Genomic DNA, 21,229 nt, shown 5'->3' with positions numbered 1-21,229 from the left:
TAGCAAAAATGTGGGAAGGGATATTAAACCTCAGGCTTTGCTCCTGGTGCTTACGGTGGGGGAGGTTCTCCGAGTGTCTCTCCTCTCTCAGGACCTGCATTTTGTTCTATTTACTCCTTAGTGCTAAGAGTAAGATGGGGGGGGGGAGGTTAGCACAGACTGTCCCCCCCAAACCTGCAGGGACCCAGAGATACCAGGATGGCTCCTTAGTGACTGGGTAAATGTGGCTATGTGTCTGGAGAGGGGTGTGTGTTTGGAAGTGTGGGACTGACTCTTGGGAGGATTGGGGGGGCTGAGTCTCCAGGGGTTGTGATGGGCTAAGACTTGGGGGGGGGGTGTGGAATATAGCGCCTTCTCCCAGTGCTAATATTAAAAAAACAAACCAAACAAAGAAACCTAAATCAAATCTGGCTGGGAAGTGCAAAGGGGGGGAAGGGCGGGGGAGGGAACAATGGGCAGGTGGCGGGCGGGCGGGGGGGGGGCGGGAAGGGAAGGTGGAATGACTCAGTGAGTGCTGGACCCAGCAGCTACTTTATAAAGAGGGAAGGAGGTGAGCTGCCACACACGCACACACACACACACACACAGAGTCACATTCACACAGTCCCCCCATACACAAACAGGTATACGTGCACACACGGTTACATCTACACAACCATTTGCAACCCCCCTGCCCTGCATGTACACACACCCCCTTAAACAGGCATCGAAAGAATCACACAGCCGTCTGCATACAGGTGCACACACACTGGTCTGACTGTACCCCGTTAATAGAGAACCACTGAGACACATACAGGTGTGCACGCTCACACCCACTCGTGTTTTAACACAGGTACAGTCACGACTATAAACATGCAACTGTACACGCACACATACACACCCAACCCAACCATACAAACAACACACTGCTATGACACACGTACAGAGTGCTTCCTAAACACAGGACAACATGGACACCTATGTGCACACACAGGCATTGACACATCTGCACACACGGTCTCTAGCCATGCACACAAATGTATACAGACACACATCCTGCACACACACCCCCTTACCTCTCCATGACCCCAGTGCGCCCCCAGCCCAGCCCTGCCAGAGGCTGCGGCCCCCCCAAGGCCCAGCCCCGCGCCTCTCCTGGGGCCGTTATTGATTTCCCAGGACAGCTGCCGCATGAAGCTCCCTCGCCTCCAATGTGCTGAGACAGATCAGAGCTGGCGGCTGCTGTTAGTATTCCAGGCACTCACCACTGGCTCGGGTCTGGAGGGAAGGCCCTGCTATGGGGGAGGACAGCCCAGGTCACCCTCGCTCTGCGTACCCCAACCCCCCGCACTCCTCATGCCCCGACCCCCGACACACACGCTCCTCATACCCCAACCTCCCCCACTTCCCATACCCCAACCCCTCACACACACACGCTCCTCATACCCCAACCTCCCCACTCCTCATACCCCAACCCCTCACACACACACGCTCCTCATACCCCAACCTCCCCCACTTCCCATACCCCAACCCCCCAGACACACACACACTCCTCATACCCCAACCCCCCATACTCCTCATGCCCCGACCCCCAACACACACGCTCCTCATACCCCAACCCCCCGCACTCCTCATACCCCAACCCCCTGCACTCCTCATACCCCAACCCCCTGCACTCCTCATACCCCAACCTCTCTCTCTCTCTCTCACACACACACACACACACACACTCCTCGTACTCCAACCCCCTGCACGCCTCAGACCCGAACCCCCAACCACCCACACACACACACCCACTCCTCATACCCCAACTCTCCCCTGCTCCCCATACCCCAACATGCATCCCCCCGCTCTGCATACCCCAACACACCCAAACCCCAACCTGCTCCTCGTACTGCAACCCCAACCCCACCCCCAAACTGCTCTGTGAACCCCAACCCTCCCCCACTCCTCGTACCCCAACCCCAAAACACACACCCTTGCTCCGCATACCCCAACACCTCACACTTCTCACACTCCAACCCCCTTCTACTCCTTATTCCCCAAATCCCCTCCACTCTGTGTACCCCAAACCTCCCCCAACCCTCCCCCGCTACTCATACCCCTACCCCCAACACACACACCCCAACCCACTCTCATACCCCAACTCCCAATACACACCCTCCTCATACCCCAACCCACCACCCCACTCCTCAGACCCCAACTCCCCAACCTGCGCTGCGTACCCCAACCCCCCACCCCCATACCCCAACCCACCAACCCGCTCCTCATACTGCAACCCCAACACACCAACCCCCCCAACCTGCTCCTCATACCACAAACCCCAACACACACCCCTCACTCCTCATACCCCAACCCAACCCATCAACCCCCCAACCTGCTCCTCATATCGCAACCCCCAACACACACACCCACGCCTCATACCCCAACCCTCCCCCACTCCTCATACCCCAAATCCCCAACACACCAACCCTCCAACTTCACCTCATACCTCATCCTCCACCCGACACACCAACCCCCCCATACATTCTCCGTGCCCATGCACCATCCCACTGAATACTCCAGACACTCCAGCTCAGGGACTTGAGATTCCCTCAATACATCCTGGGTATCCGGGGACTCTGGCCTGACCTGGGGATGGGTCAGATGGGGGCAAACAAAGCATGAAGCTTTTTGTGTGTGCCTGAAAGGGGGTGGCAAACTGGGGAGCCTGACAGACAGCGTGTGTGTCTATCTGTCTCAACATAACTGTGTGGGGGGGGGGGGTGGGGGGCTGTCTCTCAGTGTGTGTGTATAGTTGGACGTCCCACAGTGTGTGTGTGGTGGTGGGGGGGGAGGTTGTCTTTGAATGTGTGTGTGCGTGTGTGACTGTCTCTCAGAGTGTGTGTGACTGTCCTGCAGTGTGTGTGTCTGTCCTGCAGTATGCGTTTGGCTGTCTCTCAGTGTGTGGCTGTCTGTCCCGCAGTGGGTGTGTATCTGTCACACAGTGTGTGTATGTGTGTGTGTGTGTCTGTCTGTCTGTTCCGCAGTGGGTGTCAGTCGGCTGGCGGGGGGCAGGTCTCCGCCAGCCCAGCCCGGCACGGCCCGGCCCGGCACGGCACGGCAAGGTGCGCTCGCTCACCTGGGCCCTGCCGGGTAACGCAGCCCTGGGCGGCCCGGCCCCCGCCGCTCGCTGGCTGCTCCTTTCGCTCTGGCCGCTGCCATTGGCTCTGGAGTTGGCAGCGCAGCCAATCGCGGGCCGGGCAGGCGAGTCGCCCCGGGGGTCCCTGCCCAGGAGCCGCGCTGCCTGCTCGGGGCTCACATTGTTGGTGCTGCGGCTTCGGCTTCTCTGTGCACGGACCCCGCTGCCCATATCCGCGCCCGGCCCGGCCCGGGGAGAGCCCCTCACCGCCCCCCCGACCGCTGGGGCTGCCTGACCCCCACCCCGGATCGCTGGGCTGCCCGCCCCGCTCCTCTGGATCGCTGGGGCTGGCCGACCCCCCCCATACACCTGGATCGCTGGGGCTGCCTGACCCCCCCCACACACACACACCTGGATCGCTGGGGCTGCCTGACCCCCCCCCCCACACACACACCTGGATCGCTGGGGCTGCCTGACCCCCCCCACACACACACCTGGATCGCTGGGGCTGCGCCCGGAGCCCGCGGGATGATTCTGGGTGAGTGGATGTTCTGTCTGTCCGTCCGTCCGTGTGCCGGCGACCCCCTCCCCAGCTCTCTGATCCGGCCCGATTCGTGACTCCCCAGCCTGGGGGTTGGACCCGCGGCGCCTGTCGGACCGCTGTGCTGGGGGAGGGGGGCAGTATCGCCCCCGGGATGGTGCTGATCGGACGGGCCTGAAACTTCCCTGGGAGGGGGGCAGTTTACACAGAGCTGGGGGGCGTGTGGGGGGGGACAGTTGTGCGGAATTCGCCCGGACGCTCACTCCTTCCCCTACCCCACTGCCTGCCCCCTCCTCTGCCCCCAGTCTAAACCCCGCCTCCCCCGGACTCCCACTCTACCACCTACCCCATCTCCCCTGCTCCATACCCCTCCCCTTGCTCCCTCCTTCCTACCCCCCCCCCGGCCTCCTATCTCATCCCCCACCCCCGCCTTAGCCCTCCGGGGCACAATATGGAACTTTTTGTCATTTCAGATCAGTTCTGCTTCCAGTGTGTGTCTGTGACCGGGGGGGGGGGGGGGGGGCGGGATATCGGGGCTGGAGAGACGGCACTGGAGGAGTGGGGAGTGTGGGCGGGGCACAAGGGGATGGGGGCGGTCAGACCTATCTGATCTCCAAGGCTATTACTTAGCACGATCCTGCCTTTCCCCCTCGCCCCCCCGGGCCAGGCTCTGGCAGCTGTGCCGGGGGGGGGGGGTCCCTTGGCTGCCCTGACCCGCCGGGGGCTGCTGGTTCTGCGGGGGGGGGGGTGTGCTCGGCGGATTGTGCCCCTCATGGCTGAAGCTTGAAGCATCATCTCTGACCTAGATCCTGGCTCCATCCTCCCTGTCCCTGCACAGCCCCCCTCCCCCGTGACCTCAGGATCGGGGTCCCCAAAGCAGCCTCCACCCAGAGATGCTGTCACCTCTGGAGGGAGGCAGAAGTGAGGGAGGGGTGGAAGATGCTCTTCTCCAGCCTTGTGGGTGGCTGGGCTACAGGCTCCATCACTCCCTAGTCCTGGGAGCGGGGGGGGGGGGCAGGCCTGGAGCTTGGCCTGCAGAAGCAGCGCCCCAGATGAAGTTCACAGCAGTCAGGAGTGAGAAGCAAAGGAGCCCCTGAAGTGTGGAGCCACTGACTCTGTCCCGTCCCCATGCTCCCCAGTACCCCCATCCCTCTGCCCCCCGGCACTCCCTGTCGCATTCCTCTGCACCCATCCCATCCCCCTACCCCAGTACCCCCATCCCATCCCCCGGTACCCCCCATCCCTCTGCCCCCTGTCATGTCCCTCTGCCCCCCAGCATTTCCTGTTACATCCCTCTGCCCCTGTCCCATCTCTCTGCCCCCGTCCCATCCCTCTCCCCCCAGCACCTACCATCCCATCCCTCTGCCCTCCGGCACCCCATCACTCTGCCCCTGCTCTGTCCCTCTGTCCCCTGACACCCCTGTGCCATCCCCGTGCCCCATCCCGTCCCTCTCCCCCCGAAATGTCCCATCCCTCTGCCCCCATCCTGTCCCTCTGCCTCCCATCATCCCCCTCTCCCCATAAGCTCAGTCAGAACGAGGGACAGAGCAGGCAGGTGATAAACCAGCATCACCCACCCACCCAGCTCTGCTGGTGCCCCTCAGTCCCAACCCGCAGCCCCCTATTATCCCAGCCCTGGGTTCCCCCCATCTCCTGAGCTCAGACAGTGCCCCTCAGTCCCGCTGTATCTCACGTCAGTTGCAGGGAGGTTTGGGAGGGGGTGGAAGTGGCCCTTGCGGATGACAAAGCCCCCCCCCGAGTCCTTTGCAGGGGTTGGCTTACTGATCTGTAGAGGTTATGGGGGCTGCTGGAAGGGGGCATTCAGGGAGTCTGTAACCTCCACCCCCGGAAGCCGGCGCTGCCCTCGCTGCTGAGTCTGTGTTCACCCCTGCCCTGGCTGTGTCAAAAGCTGTTATTTGTGAGGAGCCCGGGCGGGGGGATGGGCCCCCCCAGGCTCCCAAAGACTCTTAGGTCAGCTCCCCGACCCATGGCTCTATTGGGCCCCAACCTCCCCCATCTTCCCCTCGGCTCTAATGGTGTCAGTGGGGTCCCCTGCTCTGGATGGCTGGGGTGGCCATGCCGGGAGAAATGCCCTGTTGGCAGCTCTGGTCTTGGCTGGAACCAGCCCAGAAAGGCTGCGGTGGGGAGGGGACCAGGGCCCCCAACATGGAGGTGGGGGAGGGCCACAGCACCTGATTCAGCTGAGGTGGACCCCTGGGCCGAGACTTCTCTCAGCTCGCTCCGAGAGCCCTGCAGTAGGACTTGGGCTGGGACTGGGTATGCCCGGGGCTGTCCCTGTGCCTGGGGCTGTCTGTCTGGGCTCATCTCTTGCTTGCTCGCTCTCTCCCACCTCCTGTCACCCTCCCTCTCTTTTAGTGCTTGGTCTCATACCTCTGACTCCCTTGTGCGTGTGACATGGACTCAGGCAGAGCCCCAGATATTTCCCAGGTAGATGCCAGAGACACTCCCAGGATCCTGTTTGGTGGCAGCACCCGGGGGGGTCCCGTGGCGGGGCGGTGCTCGGGGATAGCGCCGGGGGGTCCCGTGGCGGGGCGGCGCTCGGTGACAGCGCCCGGGGGGTCCCGTGGCGGGATGGCGCTTGGTGATAGCGCTCGGGGGGTCCCGTGGCAGGGAGGTGCTCGGCGGCAGCGCCTGGGGAGTCCAGTGGCAGGGAGGAACTCAGCGGCAGCACCCGGGGGGTCCCGTGGCGGGGCGGCGCTTGGCGATAGCGCCCAGGGGGTCCCGTGTTGGGGCGGGGCTCGGCGATAGCACCCGGGGGGTCCTGTGGCGGGGTGGCTCTCAGCGATAACGCCGGGGGGTCCCATGGCGGGGCGGCGCTCAGCGATAGCGCCGGGGGGTCCCGTGGCAGGGAGGCATTCGGTGATAGCGCCCGGGGTGTCCCGTGGCGGGGCGGCGCTCGGCGATAGCGCCCGGGGGGTCCCGTGGCAGGGAGGCATTCGGCGATAGCGCCCGGGGGGTCCTGTGGCGGGGCGGCGCTCGGCGATAGCACCCGGGGGGTCCCGTGGCAGGGACGCGCTCGGCAGCAGCACCCGGGGGGTCCCATGGCAGGGAGGCATTCGGCGATAGCGCCCGGGGGGTCCCGTGGCGGGGCGGTGCTCGGCGATAGTGCCCGGGGTGGTATGAGGAGCGTGTGTGTCTGGGGCGGCGCTTGGTGGCCGTGTGAGGGGTACCGTTGGGGGGTGGCGCTTGGTGGCTGTGTCGGTGGGTCTCGTTGCCGGGTGGTGTTCTGTGCCAGGGGGTCCCATTGCAGGGCAGTGCTCAGTGGCAGTGCAGGGAGTCCCACCACGGGGCGACTCTTGCTGGCGGTGCCCGGCAGGGTTTGGACTATGATCTTTCCCAGCCCTCTTCCCCATCAGTCTAGGCAGGTGCACAAAGCCCGAGGAGAAGGGCTCAGCTCTGGCATGGCTGTGGGGCTGCAGTGAGGGGATCCCCCCAGTCCCACCCCACTTCCTGCTCCTGCCTGTGACTCTGTTGCAGGCCTTGCTCCAGGGGCAGACCCAGGGAACCCCCAGGTCCTGCCCAGCTGACACCAAGGTTCCAGCATGGTGCCAGGGGGCATAATACTGCAGGGACCAGGGTGGGGGGGTTGCAGGGGCACCATGCTGTGGGGATGGGGACAGGGGCCTGGTGGGGGACTCGTACTGCAGGGACCAGGGTGGGGGTGGCAGGGGCATCATGCTGTCAGGATAGGGTAGGGTGACCAGACAGCAAGTGTGAAAAATCAGGATGGGGGTAGGGGGTAATAGGCGGCTATATAAGACAAAGCCCCAAATATTGGGACTGTCCCTATAAAATCGGGACATCTGGTCACCCTAGGATAGGGGCATGGTGGGGGCCTCATGCTGCAGGGATCAGGGCGGGGGCACAGCAGGGGGCCTGGTGAGAGAACCAGCTTTCTGATGAGATGTGAAACTTGGGCGTCCGTGGCCCGTGCTGCTCCCACAGCGCCTTGCCCAGAGCTGGCGTTCCTGGCGTGTCCTGGCCTGTCCCAGGAGCGTTCTGCCCCCTGCCATGCCAGCCTTTCTGCTGTTGGACATGGGACCATGCTAAACTGCTGCGTTGGGCTCACTGTACTGCTCCCCCCCTGGGGGGGCGTGTGTGACTGCAGGGGCCCAGCAGCGTCCCCCATGGTGGGTGCTGACCGTGGTGGGCAACCCGGTTTCAGCCCCAAGCGTACTCGCTAGGGAAGCCTAGAGAATCGCTCCTGTTGGCAGGCTTTGGGGAGGTGTCTCTGTTGGAGGCCGAGCGTGGTAACAGAACCAGGGCTGGCGCCTGCGGGAGCTGGAGGAAGGACCAGTGCCCCATCCTTCAGCTGCTCTGTGCCAGGGTGGGAGACCACCCCCCCCAGCACATGGCAGGGCCCCTCCCATAACCAGTGGGAGTGCTGGGCCCCGGACGAGGAGCTGGGCATGCAGCAAGTCATGGAGTGGCACCTCCTCCCCCCCCGTCTCCCTCTGCTGAGCAGGCTGAGGGGGGGACTGCCCCTGCTAACCCTGAGACCCCGCCTGCCCCAGGGTCTGAGGGATCCCAGCCCAATTCCCCGGCCATGCTGCCCTGGCTGCACCATAACACCCTCCCCCAACTCTGCAGACCAGCACCCATCCCCAGGGCCCCATAATGGGGAGGGAGCCCAAGGCTCGCAGGGCCGTGTTCATCTCATCAGCATCTGGGATTGGTAGCATGGGGCAAGGGGAGCTACCCAAGGAATTACCTACATGCAGACACCCAGCTGGGCAGAGAACAGCGGCTGAGCCAGGCAGGAGGAGCTGGGCACGGCAGGGTCGGGATTGAGGGGCACTGGCAGACCTGGGGAGGGGATGGGGGAAGCCCAGGGCTGGGCAAGCAGGGGGCTGATGGTCAGGATTGAGGGGGTGAGGCCATATTAGATTGTCCAGCACAGGGTATCAAATATGTCCGTTGGTGTGGAAGAACTCGGTGTGAATAAGCAGAGTGTGTGTGCGTGTCAGCATGTGTTTGTGTCAGTGTATCAACATGTCTGTGTGTGTGATTGTCTGTCTATGTTCATGTGTATGAGCAGGGTCCCCCCCACGGCGGGGCCAGCTTGGCTAGCAGGAGGGAGAGGGGGGCAGAACTGGTACATTGTTGGCAGGGGGGTGCGCAGGAGGGGTGAATTTGGGGAGATGTAGCGTACTGGGGTGAGACCAAACAAAGCCATGGGGGGCAGCAGGCTGGGAACCCCAGCAGGTTAGAACAAGAACAAACAACCATGCTCTTTCCTGCCTGCCTGGTGCCTGGGGGCGTTGGCGGCAGGAGCAGGGTGCGGAGAGCTCCCTGTGGAGTGCCGGGCTGGGACATGGTGGGGGAGGACACCCCTGGGGGAGGGTGGGGACCTGCACCGAACACTGCACCGCCCCACATGAGTGCCTCCCCTGGCTGCCAGCCATTGCCCATTGTGGTGTCAGCCGGGCAGGGACCACGGGACCCCTCGCTCAGCAGGTGTCATGGTCGCTTCAGTGCTGAGTGGGCAGAGCGGAAGCGGGGAGTACAGGGCACGTGGGCGGAGGGAGACGGGCCCTGGGCTGGTTTTGGGGACTAAAGGCCTTGGCTGTGTGCCCACCTCCAGTCACTGTAAACAGACCCAAGCCTATTGGGTTCAGCGTCCCGGGGGCACGTCTCTGCTCCAAGGGTCCCGCGGGGGGTGCTGCAGGGCAAGACGGGGGCACTTCCGTGGAACTATGTGGTGTGGGGGGACCATGAGTTAGTAAGTGGGTGGCCTTGGTAGAGCCACTTTGGGGAGGCCCAGAACTGGCACATTAGGGGGGCTGTGGGTCAGGACTGAGGGACACCGGCAGAGCTCTGTGCAGGAGCGGGAGGAAGCCCACAGCTGGGTTAGCAGGCGGCGGCAGGTGGGAACTGAGGGACATGGGCAGAGCTCTGTGATGGGGAAAGGGAGAGCCCTGGGCTGTGCTGGCAGGGGGCCGTGGATCGGAGAACTGGAGGGAGCTGTGCCTGGTTACTTTGACTCTGCCCATTTTCCCATCTCTGCGGTTCCACGGTTTCGTGACCCTGGGGCATTACAGGGGCACTTGGGGTTTGCAACCTCCCAAGAAACTCGTTTTGTTCCCTGCACAGTGAAATCTCCCTGCCGGGCTGCGCTGTACTCCGTGTATTTGGCCCGGCCCAGGGCTGCAGCCCCCTCTCCAGGCTCCGTGTGGCAGGCAAGCCTGATCTAGGCTATACTCACTGGGCACTTAAGTGGCTGTCACAACCTAGGTTTGTTTTGGTAGGGTGCTCAGTGGGTGTCACACACTGGATTGTGTTGGTAAGGTGCTCAGTGAGTGTCACACACTGGATTGTCTCCGCGAGGTGCTCAGTGGGTGTGTCATGGGGCGAGACTCACCCCTGTGGCGCCTCCTGCTGGTCTCTCAGGGAATTAGCTCCTCCAGCCTCCAGAGTACCTTCTGCAGGCTGGTGTCCCACTTGTCGCTGGCCCCCGTTTCCCTCCCAGACCCCAGTGCCCCTTTTTCCCAGGGTGCTGCCCCTTGGCAGTACCCCCACAGTCTCTGGGTCTCCCCTCCCCACAGAACCCCCACCCACTATCCCCACCTTGCTTCAGTCTTTGGCTACTGCCAGTCACCACTGAGCCCCCGCACATGGGGGTGGACTGCAGTGTGTAAGCCAGTCATCACAGGCAAGGGGGTTTGGACCTGCTGCCTCAGTCTACCCATGGGCTGCCCTGTTGCAACCCCGGTACCTATCTTAGGCCATCTGCCAGGCCTGCAGGTTTTCCAGTCTGGAGCCTCCCAGCTCCTCTGGCCTTCCCCAGCCCTGCTTCACCTCAGATACCCTGGTCCACTCCCCAGCAGCCAGGCCCATCTCACTCAACAGCTAGAGGAGACTCTCTGCTCCTGGCCCACGGCCCTCTTATAAGGGCCAGCTGAGCCCTGACTGGGATGTGGCCACAGCTGAGCCTGCTTCCCCCAGTCAGCCTGAGAACTGCTTGCTCCCAGCCATAGCCCTCTCCTGGGCTGTTTTAAGGCTGGAGCGGGTGACCACTCCGCTACAGGGTGTCACACCCTGGATTGTTTTGGTAGGGTGTTCTGTGGGTATCACACACTGGATTGTTACGATAGGGTTCTCAGTGGGTGTCTCACACTAGATTCTTATTGTAGGGTGCTGCGTGGGTGTCACTCACTGGATAGTTTTGGTAGGGTGCTCAGTGGGCTGTGTGCACTGCAATGTTATTGTAGGGTTGCTAGATATTTGATGTGGCATTGAAGTCGGTAAGCAGTGCTGTGGGGAGTGGGAACCGAGGGACCTTGGCTTGGTTGTTGAGTCTGTCCCCTCCCCCTTCTTCCCACCCCCGACTGGAGGCCGGTTGCTCTTGGCTGTACCGCGACACCCGCCGGCCTTTATATAAGCAGGTTGTTGTGGCTTAATGGGTTATTTTTATCTCTGAGCAGAGTCGTGCTGATGGGTTCCCTTTTCAGTTCCTTCCTCCACTGTCAGCAGCCAGAAGGCCAGCCTGGCTGGGCTGAGCTAGGCCCACCTGGGTACTTGGGGAGAGCTTGGTTCCCGGTGGCTGACTGTGGTGCCCTCCCATCGTCACTGGCACCAAATCATCCGTGCCGTGCCAGGGCTGCGACTTTGAGCCTGGCAGTTCGCCCTGCAGCATGGCTGCCCCTTTGCCACAATGCCTGCGGCTCTGGGGCCGGGCCAGTTCTGCCACTTCCAGAAGGGATGGCACTGAACCCCAGATCCCACCTCCCCGTGTGGCTGGGCCTGGGGAGCAGCCAGCATGGAGGCTCCCATCCCTGGGTGCCAGCCCCCCGCGCTCAGGACCCGCCCTGCACCACAGATTCCTAGCTGCTGTTAATGGCCTCAATGGCTCGCTGCCCCCAAGTCCCTCACCGCCAGGGTGACCCAGCTTGTCTCTTGGGGGTGCCCTGGCTCATCACAGACAATGCCAGAGAAAGCGCTGGCAGGGAGGAGCTGACGAAGGAGAAGGGAATGTCATTTCCCTGCAGGCAGCGGCTCAGGGCCTGAATCCGTGGGGCCATGCCCCAGGGTCCACGCTGGACTGAGCCATTCAGCCTCGCCTGCCCAAGTTGGGGCGTGAATCTGAATGAATGGCCCCTGCTGGTGTCTGCGGGGCCTGAAGCAGGAGGGCCAGGAGCCACCATCTGCCCCCGCACTGGAGCCGTTCACCAGAGGCCACCAGTGAGACACGGCCCGCAGCAAGGGGGCCCCTGGCTCAGTTTTGCCCCAGCTTTGTGGGCTGTAGCTCAGCCATGGCCCATCGGGGGGCACCATGCTCCTTAGTCAGGTCACACAGCACTGCCTGTCTGGAGCCGGAAGGGGCAGCCCCTCTCCCATGGGGAGAGCTGGGAGCTTGTCTCTCTGGTGCAGGGGCCATGGCATTGGGGCACAGGAGGGCTGGGGCCATGATGGGTCAGGGCACCAGGCCCCCCACAAGGTGGTTGGCACAGCTCCATGCAAGGCCACCTGGGAAGGCTGCTTGTGATCTGGGCAGGAGAGTGCCTCCTGCAGGGGATACATGGTGCTGCTTGTTACCCACCTGAGGTTCGCAAGTGTGTCAGCATCACTAACCCTTATGGCACAAAGGGAGAAACTGAGTCACACGGTGGCAGGAGTCTTCCCAGGGCACACAGTGAGCTGGGCTTGGGATAGAACCCAGGAGTCCTGGCTCCCAACCCCAGTTGCTGCTTCCTCTCACCCCACCCCTGCTCTTGCCCCCTCCGCCCCTGGGGCATGGTGCTGCCATCTGGTGGGTGCTGACTCCCCATCCCAGAGTGGGGCCTTTGTGGTGAGGGGCTGGTTTGGATGGCAGGCGAGGCAGGGCCTTCCCTGGGCCAGGTATGTGTGTTTGTGTGGGGGGGGGGGGGGGGGCTGATTTGGGGAGTGGAACTGCTGAGGGATTGTGTGCCTTGGGACCGCATGGCTGTGCAGTGATCCGGAGGGGGTGGGAGGGATGGGGATGTATAAGTAGGGGCATAGCGAGCGGATCGAGGGATGTGATCGTTCCCCTCTATTCGACATTGGTGAGGCCTCATCTGGAGTGTCCAGTTTTGGGCCCCACACTACAAGAAGGATGTGGATAAATTGGAGAGAGTCCAGCGAAGGGCAACAAAAATGATTAGGGGTCTGGAACACATGACTTATGAGGAGAGGCTGAGGGAGCTGGGATTGTTTAGCCTGCAGAAGAGAAGAATGAGGGGGGATTTGATAGCTGCTTTCAACTACCTGAAAGGGGGTTCCAAAGAGGATGGCTCTAGACTGTTCTCAATGGTAGCAGATGACAGAACGAGGAGTAATGGTCTCAAGTTGCAGTGGGGGAGGTTTAGATTGGATATTAGGAAAAACTTTTTCACTAAGAGGGTGGTGAAACACTGGAATGCGTTACCTAGGGAGGTGGTAGAATCTCCTTCCTTAGAGGTTTTTAAGGTCAGGCTTGACAAAGCCCTGGCTGGGATGATTTAACTGGGAATTGGTCCTGCTTTGAGCAGGGGGTTGGACTAGATGACCTTCTGGGGTCCCTTCCAACCCTGATATTCTATGATGGGGGTTGTGCGGGCAGTGGGGGAATGGCTGGGGAAGGGAGGTGCTGAGATCTGCAGAGGGTTGGGGGGTCTCTGGGAGTGGCTGGGGGAGGGTGGGAGTGGGAATCTGTCACGGAGTCCCCAGGTGATGCTCTGGAACTGCTCCCTACATAGCCAGGCAGGACTCTGGAGAAGTCTCCTTTCTGTGAACAGACTGTCTTCAGGACACACAGCTCACACAGCTTCCACCTTCCTGGGTCTGACCTCGGAGCATTCAGCATCCTCTCTCCCCTCCGTGCGCTTCCCACAGCGAGTCCACCCAGGCGGGGTCCTGGGAAGCCAGAGGGTCCTGCCCCCCAACTCCGCAGTCAGACGTGACTCTCAGCCAGCCAGTAAAAGAGAAAGTTTATTAGACGACAGGAACATTGTCTAAAACAGAGCTTGTAGGTGCAGAGAACAGGACCCCTCAGCTGGGTCCATTTTGGGGGGCAGTGAGCCAGACAACCCCATCTGCACTTCACTCCTTGTCACCAGCCAGCCCCAAACTGAAAACTCTCTCCAGCCCCTCCTCCTCTGGGCTTTGTCCCTTTCCAGGCCAGGATGTCACCTGATTCCTTTGTTCTCCAACCCTTTAGCTCTCACCTTGCAGGGGGGAAGGGCCAGGCCATCAGCTGCCAGGAAACAGGGTGTTGGCCGTTCTCTGTGTCCAGACCCCTGCACACACCTGCCCTCTAGGGCTCATACACCCTTATCCCACCACCTAGATACTTAAGAACTGCATAGGGGAAACTGAGGCATCCCCACAATATTCAGAGGCAACATTAAGAACAGTCCCGCTTCGTCACATCTCTCCCCCCTTCAAGACTAAACTGAGCAGGGTCACTTTAGCCGGTGACCTGGGGAAGTTCGAAGCCACCAACGTTCCCATGGATGCCCCAGCATCTCTCCTGTTCCTTGGTGAGAGTTACACCAGGCCCTTCCAGTTTCACGCCCTCCCTTAGGTTGGGGGTGGTCGATAGCACTTGCATGCTGTATGTGGGAAGGTTTATGCGGCCTGTGCCCTTTTGCCACCCCAAAACCCCCGGGGGTCAAACTGGGATCGGGTCTTCTCCCAGCGCTCCTGTCTGGAGGCCTGCAATTCGGGCTCTCTTGCTTAAGAGCCCCCATCTTGACCTGGGCCACATACTGTTCACTTACAGAACTAGCATGGAGACATCCCTTTCTCAACAACCTTGTCTCCCCAACGAGCTGGCCAAACACAGCCACTTGGTTATAGGACTGTTTAACTTTCTTAACAGCTTTCACTCCATCTGAGACCTTCTCAAAGCTATCCACACTGGATCTTTCAACAGGGAAGTCAGTGGCTTCAGTCACAACAGAAAATTTCTGGCTGTTAGGAACTGAAACTTTCTTGATTAAATCCCTTTCACACCCTTCAGTTGCAGTAAACTGCTTGCAAAGACTACCATGAGGATTCCTTTCCCTAGGGGCTTTTCTATGCAACAATTCACTCTTCACAGAAATTCTGCCCTTACCCTCTTCACCTAGGGCTTGCTCTAGAGGAACACTTTCCTGAGCAACAACAGACTCTTTCTGGGTCTCCCTTACATCCAGAATTACCTCTGGCCCATCCGGCAGATTCCTACACAATCCCCTTTCAGGCAAACTGACAGACTCCCTAGATAAAAGGTTAGAAGCATTCTCCTTCCCTTTGCTACACACAAGTTCAGGAATCTTTTCCTTCTTGTCAAAGGTTTCCACACCCTCAGTAGGTAACACAATCACATCACCTTTATGCTCTCCTTGTGCCCTGGCTAGGATCTCACCCTGATTAGACAGGGTTGCTACACCCTTTCCCAACAACACACTAGCAAGAGGCAAAATACAAGCACCAGAATTGTCTGGTCTCTGGGAGTTTACGTAGACACTAATTGGATGCGACCTAGTTGCAGGGCCATTCTCCCGAGCAGACACAAACTTAAGACCATTCCCTTCCTGGGCTTTAGCTGAATCCAGAACCAACTCTGAGACAACTGTACTATCCTCAACCATCACAGGCTGAAAGGCTCCTTCTGTCTGCTCCACAGACAAAGAGCCAGAGACACATTCTCCTTTCCCAGACACACAGCTTGGGATCTCATTCCCCTGGTCCCAGCACACAAGGCTGTTCACAGACAACTGCTTGGAGACCGGGGTAGCTCCCTCCATAGGCAAGTCAATACCCCTGACAGACACAGGCACATTTCTTTCACTGTCACAATTCTCCACCCAGCTAACAGGTAAGATACAGGTTTCAGAGTAACAGCCGTGTTAGTCTGTATTCGCAAAAAGAAAAGGAGTACTTGCGGCACCTTAGAGACTAACCAATTTATTTGAGCATGAGCTTTCGTGAGCTACAGCTCACTTCATCGGATGATAATCAAGGTGGGCCATTTCCAGCACAAATCCAGGGTTTAACAAGAACCTTAACAAGGTAAGGTACAGGGACACTCATCTTCCACTCTCCTCGCCTTCCCACACTGCTGACTAGACAAAGCCATCAGCTCACAAGGCTGCCTAGACTCATCCAGACTTTCCTTAGCAAGCACCTTGCCACTCCCAACAGATACCCTGCCCTGCCTGTGTCTCCCCTCCCTCAGCTGGGGTCTCGGCTCCCACTGTGCTCAGCACTGCCCTTGCTGTCCCAGTGGGGGTAGGCAGTGATCTCGCTGCTTTCCTCACTGCATCAGAGCCAGCATAAGCCCCCTCTCCGGTGTGCAAGGGGGCGGGGAGCATCTCTCTGTCCCACCCAGCCCCAGGGGCCTGGTCACAGGCAGGCAGGTACCCTGAGCCTAGCGGCTCCTCCCCCCTGCCAGCCAGGTCATCTGCATTTTCACTGACCATTTCCCTCTCCACCGTTTGGTTCCCTGGATACAAATTCAAACCCTCCGCAGTTACAGGAGCAGGGTCTGGATCCTGTCCCAAAGAGAGACAGTCACCCCACAACAGCTGGTCTCCTGGAGAACCCCAACGACCAGCCAGCCCCACCCCTCCTGGGTCTGCACAGGGATCTGGACCATAGGGAGGACGAGGGGCTTCATCCCTGGGATACTCACACAGCCCCTCAGCATCTGAGGCTGCACCACCCAGGGCCTGACAACAGTTCACTCTGTCCCAGGATCTCGCCACCCCAGGAATGTCTCCCCATTGACCATCACCTTCTGCTCCCACTGGGAGTCTCAGGGGCCTGGCCCCAGGAAACTCCACACAGACATATAGGTTGGGACCAGGAGTGGGAGCCTGTCCACCTCCCCACCCATCTGGCTGACAGAGTCTATGGCCTTGGGACACAGCAAGGGAGCTAGACACCGGGGCTTTTCCACAGGGTCCCCCTGGTTCAAATCTCCAGCCTGCTCAAAGGCAGTGAGGTGGGCATCCACATCCCGCCCCCCTTAACCAGGGGCAGCAATTTAGTCTCGAGGTTCCCTGCGGAACTGGCACCCCGGGGTCTCTTCCCACTCACCCCTGGGAGGTCCCCTAGGCCTCTCCGCTCCCCCACCGCCAGTTCATGCTGCTGCTGCTTCTGCAGCTCTTTCTTGGACTCTCGCTGACTCTCACAGTCCTCTTGCTCTCTCAGACTCAGCTCCAATCCTGTCTGTCTCCAATGCCCCGATGGGGAACCCGATCGTGAAGACCCTTGTCTGGTCAGGGACAGGAGTCTTGGGGATGCCTGGCTACTACTCCAGCTGCTCCCAGATCCTGCTATAGCCCCATGTGGGTCAGGAATCTGTTCCTTAGAGCGGTCATCCTCCTCCAGCTGCACAATTAACTGTGCTTTGGTGAACTTTCCAATGTGCAACCCTCTCTTTTTGCACAGGGTTGCAATCCTTCTTAAGGAGATGGTGATAGGCCATCACTCTGCTCTTCCCAAGTTGTTGTGGACTCACAGGTCTGTGTGCTCTCAGCTCCCCATGGTTTCCAGGGAGAACCTCTAGTGTGCCAGCCCTTCTCGAGGTCACCACCTCTTTGCCAGGGTCGAGCTGCAGACTCCACCCCTGGGACCGCTCGCTGCAATCCCCAGGGGAACCCTATTACTACTAAAGTCCTTCTCTCTCCCAGGGCCAAGTCGCAGGCTCCTCCACCCCTGAGACTGCTCACCGCAGTCCCCAGGGGGACCCCATTACTGCACAGTCCTTCTCGCTGGTCACACACTCCCAGGGGTTAACCGCCCCCTGAAACCGCTCCTCTCTGAGCCTTCAGCAGGCCTGGTCCTCGTCATTCCCCCTTCGTTTTACTGCTCCCCAGTCACTTACTGCAGGAAGCGCCATCCGCAGTGTGCAGTAGATCCCACCTCTGCCACCGTTGTCACAGAGTCCCCGGGCGATGCTCTGGAACTGCTCCCTACGAAGCCAGTCAGGACTCTGGGGAAGTCTCCTTTCTGTGAGCTGATTATCTGCAGGACACTCAGCTCACACAACTTCCACCTTCCTGGGTCTGACCTCAGAGCATTCAGCATCCTCTCTGCCCCTCCGTGCACTTCCCACAGCGAGTCCGCCCAGGCGGGGTCCTGGGGAAGCCAGAGGGCCCTGCACCCCAACTCCGCAGTCAGACATGACTCTCAGCCAGCCAGTAAAACAGAGGTTTATTAGATGACAGGAACGTGGTCTAAAACAGAGCTTGTAGGTGCAGAGAACAGGACCCCTCAGCTGGGTCCATTTTGGGGGGCAGTGAGCCAGACAACCACGTCTGCACTTCACTCCTTGTCACCAGCCAGCCCCAAACTGAAACTCCCTACAGCCCCTCCTCCTCTGGGCTTTGTCCCTTTCCAGGCCAGGATGTCACCTGATTCCTTTGTTCTCCAACCCTTTAGCTCTCACCTTGCAGGGGGGAAGGGCCCAGGCCATCAGTTGCCAGGAAACAGGATGTCGGCCATTCTCTGTGTCCAGACCCCTGCACACACCTGCCCTCTAGGGCTCTGCAAGGATCATACACCCTTATCCCACCATCTAGATATTTAAGAACTGCATGGGGGAAACTGAGGCACCCCCACAATATTCAGATGAAACATTAAGAACAGTCCCGCTTCGTCACAGAGTCATTGGGGGTCTTCTAGGCAGGGGGGAGGGGAACTGGTTAATCCTGCTTCTTCTGGTGGGGGCCTGGCCGTGGGGCAGGGAAGCGGCTCTGCCTCCAGCAACACCAGGGCAGTAGTGGGCACTAGGCCCGGCCCCGGGGCAGCTCTGCCGGATGGGTCCTGCTGACTCCTCTTGGTGCCTCTGCCTGGGCCATTGGCACCATTCCGGGGATCCTGGCTGGACAGAGGCCAAGCTCTGGTGCATCCCCAAGCCACTGCCTGGCACCTGCACCACGGGGGAAATGAACCTGCTGCCCCCCAGCCTCCTGCGCCGCCCCTCAGGCTACAGGAGCAACTCCATTGGCTGGCAGAAGCAGCGGACAGTTATCGTCTAGTGGGTCAGAAGAGAGGTGGCACATGGTTTGCTAGAGAGTTATGCTGGCATCTGTAGGGGTGCCAGAGGGCACTGGAGATGTTGGGGCATTGGCAGGGGTGCTGGGAACCTGGGGGGCACAGGGATTGGAGGGGACATGGCTGTACTGGAGCTGGTGGGGAAGGTGGGGTGTTGGAGGAGGCTGAGTTCTGGAGTGGGGGGATGTGCATTGTCCTAGGGCAGGATCCCCATTCCAGCCCCACAGGATGGGGTGCCCAGCGCTCACCCCACACTGGCGCTGCAGGACACAGTTCCAGGCAGGCTGATGGCACAGCCAGTAGCGGTGCCAGCCTGGGGGTACTGAGCAGGCCCAGCTGGGTGAGGGTCACCTTCCTCCAGGCACTTGGCATCATCTGCTGCCTTGGCAACCCTTCTGAGACCTTCCCAATTAGCACCTGGCTCAGCAGGATTTTCCCTCTGGGCCTCGCTGTGTGGAGGGTCCAAGAGGGGATTAGGGCTCAAGCACTGGCCAAACACCTGCCCTGGAATTGTGGCCCTGCTGGGATCCTGAGGAAATCAGAACAGACCCCTTATCCTACACACACAGCCCTCAAGAGCCCCAGCCCCCCAAGGACTCCATCCCCCCAATGGCTCCCACACCAGGCCCCCAAGAGCCCCATCCCCTGCCCTCCACCCCCAGCCTGGCTCAGGGCCTGAGGAAGTTGCGGGAACTTAGCTGGGAACTTTCTCTTTTGCAGGATCTCCTGCACCACGTTGCTCTCCCCCTCCCCCCAGCGGGCAGTGCCAGATGCCCCAGCGAGTGAGTCTCTCATCGGGCCCTGGGGGCTCCAGCCCTGGCTGGGCAGGCATCAGATCTGGGAAGTTGTCCAGCTGCCGGTGGCTGTGCCTGACTGTGGGCGGGGGAGACCCGTGGCCCTGTGGCAGAGACGCAGGCTCAGGGCTTGCTGGGGCAGGGCAGTCGGCTTCCAGGGCTCCGGTATCACACCAGGGCATTAGGGACAGGGAGACCCCGCCCTGTCATGGCTCTGCTGCCCTCAGCCCCCACAGCAGCAACTGCTCCCAGCTGCATTGCTGCAGGGTCGGACACGCATCTGCCAGGGCCACATTGTCCTGGACACTGGCCGGGGGCAATTCAAAACTTGGGGGTCCCCTGGCACCTTCCCCTGAGGAACACCCAGCCGTTCACAGGCAGGGATATCAACAGCCCCCAAGGGGCAGCTGGATATCACCCCACAGACGAGAGGAGAAACTGAGGCACAGAGAGGGGAAGAATGCACCCAAGTTCACAGAGCCATAAATAGAACCCAGGAGTCCTGACACCCAGCCCCCCTGCTCTGACCACTAAACCCCACTCCCCTTGCAGAGCTGGGGATAGAACCTAGGGCTGATCCCTGGGATAGCCCCGCAGCTCCCTGGGGCACAAGGGTGCTCAGATTCCAGCAGGTGACTGTGAAATGAGTTTGCCAGGCCTCAGGCCTGTCTGTCGTGTGAGAGAAGGGATGAGACAGAGCCCCCCAGGATAGATAGCCAGGGGCCTGCTCTCCCAGTTCCCCCTCCCCGGGGTCTGGACAGCAAGCAGAGCCCTGGTTGGGCTTGGGGGGGATTCTGCCTCCTGCCCCAAGGGGGGACAGAGCTGGGGTTGCCACTCCTGGGACTGGCCCTGATGGGGATTTGTGCTGGGAGCAGGATTCCGGTGTCCCCTTGCTGGCTTGGGGAGAGGAGCAGTAGTCAGGACTCCTGGGTTCAGTATCCCCTGGGTGTTGCCTGGGGTCCAAGTCTCCTGGCAGATCGCAGGTCTCTCTGGTTGTGTGGGCCTGAGGGGGCAATGGCACCCGAGTGGTGGGGTGGGCGGGTAATGAGGCCTTGCAGTGCCAGCGAGCCATGCCCTGGGCGGAGCAGGCCAGGGAGGGGGCAGCATTACGGACTTCAGGGCCAGCCTTGTGTCCCCAGGGTATAACCGGGGCTCGGTCTGGGTGTGGGGAGCCGTCATTGCTGACCTGGGGAGGCATTTGCTCTGGGCCCAGTGCCGGAACCAGGCTGATGCCTGCTAACCCCCGCAGCCTTCAGCCCCACCATGGCACACGCCCCCTCACTCAGGGCCTACGAGACCCCATGGAAGAGCCTGGCTGAGGGGGTTGCCCCAGTGCTGACGTTCAGACGGGGCGGGGGGACTGATGCCAAGGAGCGGGCTCCTCCGGGAGAAGTTGGGGGGCTCACATGGGGGGCTGGGCAACAGGCTTATCTGGGGGAGTCTCCGATTCGAGCAGCTCCCCCACCCCATCCCGCTGCCTGCTGGGTGCCCACTCAGCCCCCCATGGTGACGGAGCCGCTCCTGCTCCTCTCAGCCACGCTCCCAGCCCTTGCCAGCTGCCGTGCTGGCAGCGGAGAAATGGGGCCAGTTTGTCAGGAACAATCAGGGTCTTTTCCGCCCGGCTGCTCCCAGGCTGCGCAGAGACGGGCCTAGCCGGATGGGCAAGGGGGGCCAGCAGGCTCTCGGCGGCCAGCGCATCAGGGTGGGGGGGTGGGGAGGGCATGCACCAGAGCTCGCACCAGAGCCCACCCTGCTATGTGGAAGGGCCAGGGGTTCACTGAGCCAGGG

General features: G+C 60.8%; 1 protein-coding gene across 1 annotated transcript in view; it reads left to right on the top strand.

Moving 5' to 3' along the window:
• The first annotated feature begins 3,581 nt into the window (after positions 1-3,581).
• Positions 3,582-21,229, top strand: part of ZNF385A (zinc finger protein 385A) — a 72,803-nt gene continuing 55,155 nt past the window's right edge. Inside the window, exon 1 of the mRNA XM_073318602.1 lies at positions 3,582-3,638. Coding sequence (XP_073174703.1) covers positions 3,629-3,638 — 10 coding nt within the window. The 5' untranslated portion in view covers positions 3,582-3,628. The remainder of the gene's footprint in view (positions 3,639-21,229) is intronic.

Source organism: Lepidochelys kempii, chromosome 20, assembly GCF_965140265.1.
Source record: "Lepidochelys kempii isolate rLepKem1 chromosome 20, rLepKem1.hap2, whole genome shotgun sequence".
Taxonomy (NCBI): domain Eukaryota; kingdom Metazoa; phylum Chordata; order Testudines; family Cheloniidae; genus Lepidochelys; species Lepidochelys kempii.
This window is presented reverse-complemented; position numbering and strand designations above follow the sequence as displayed.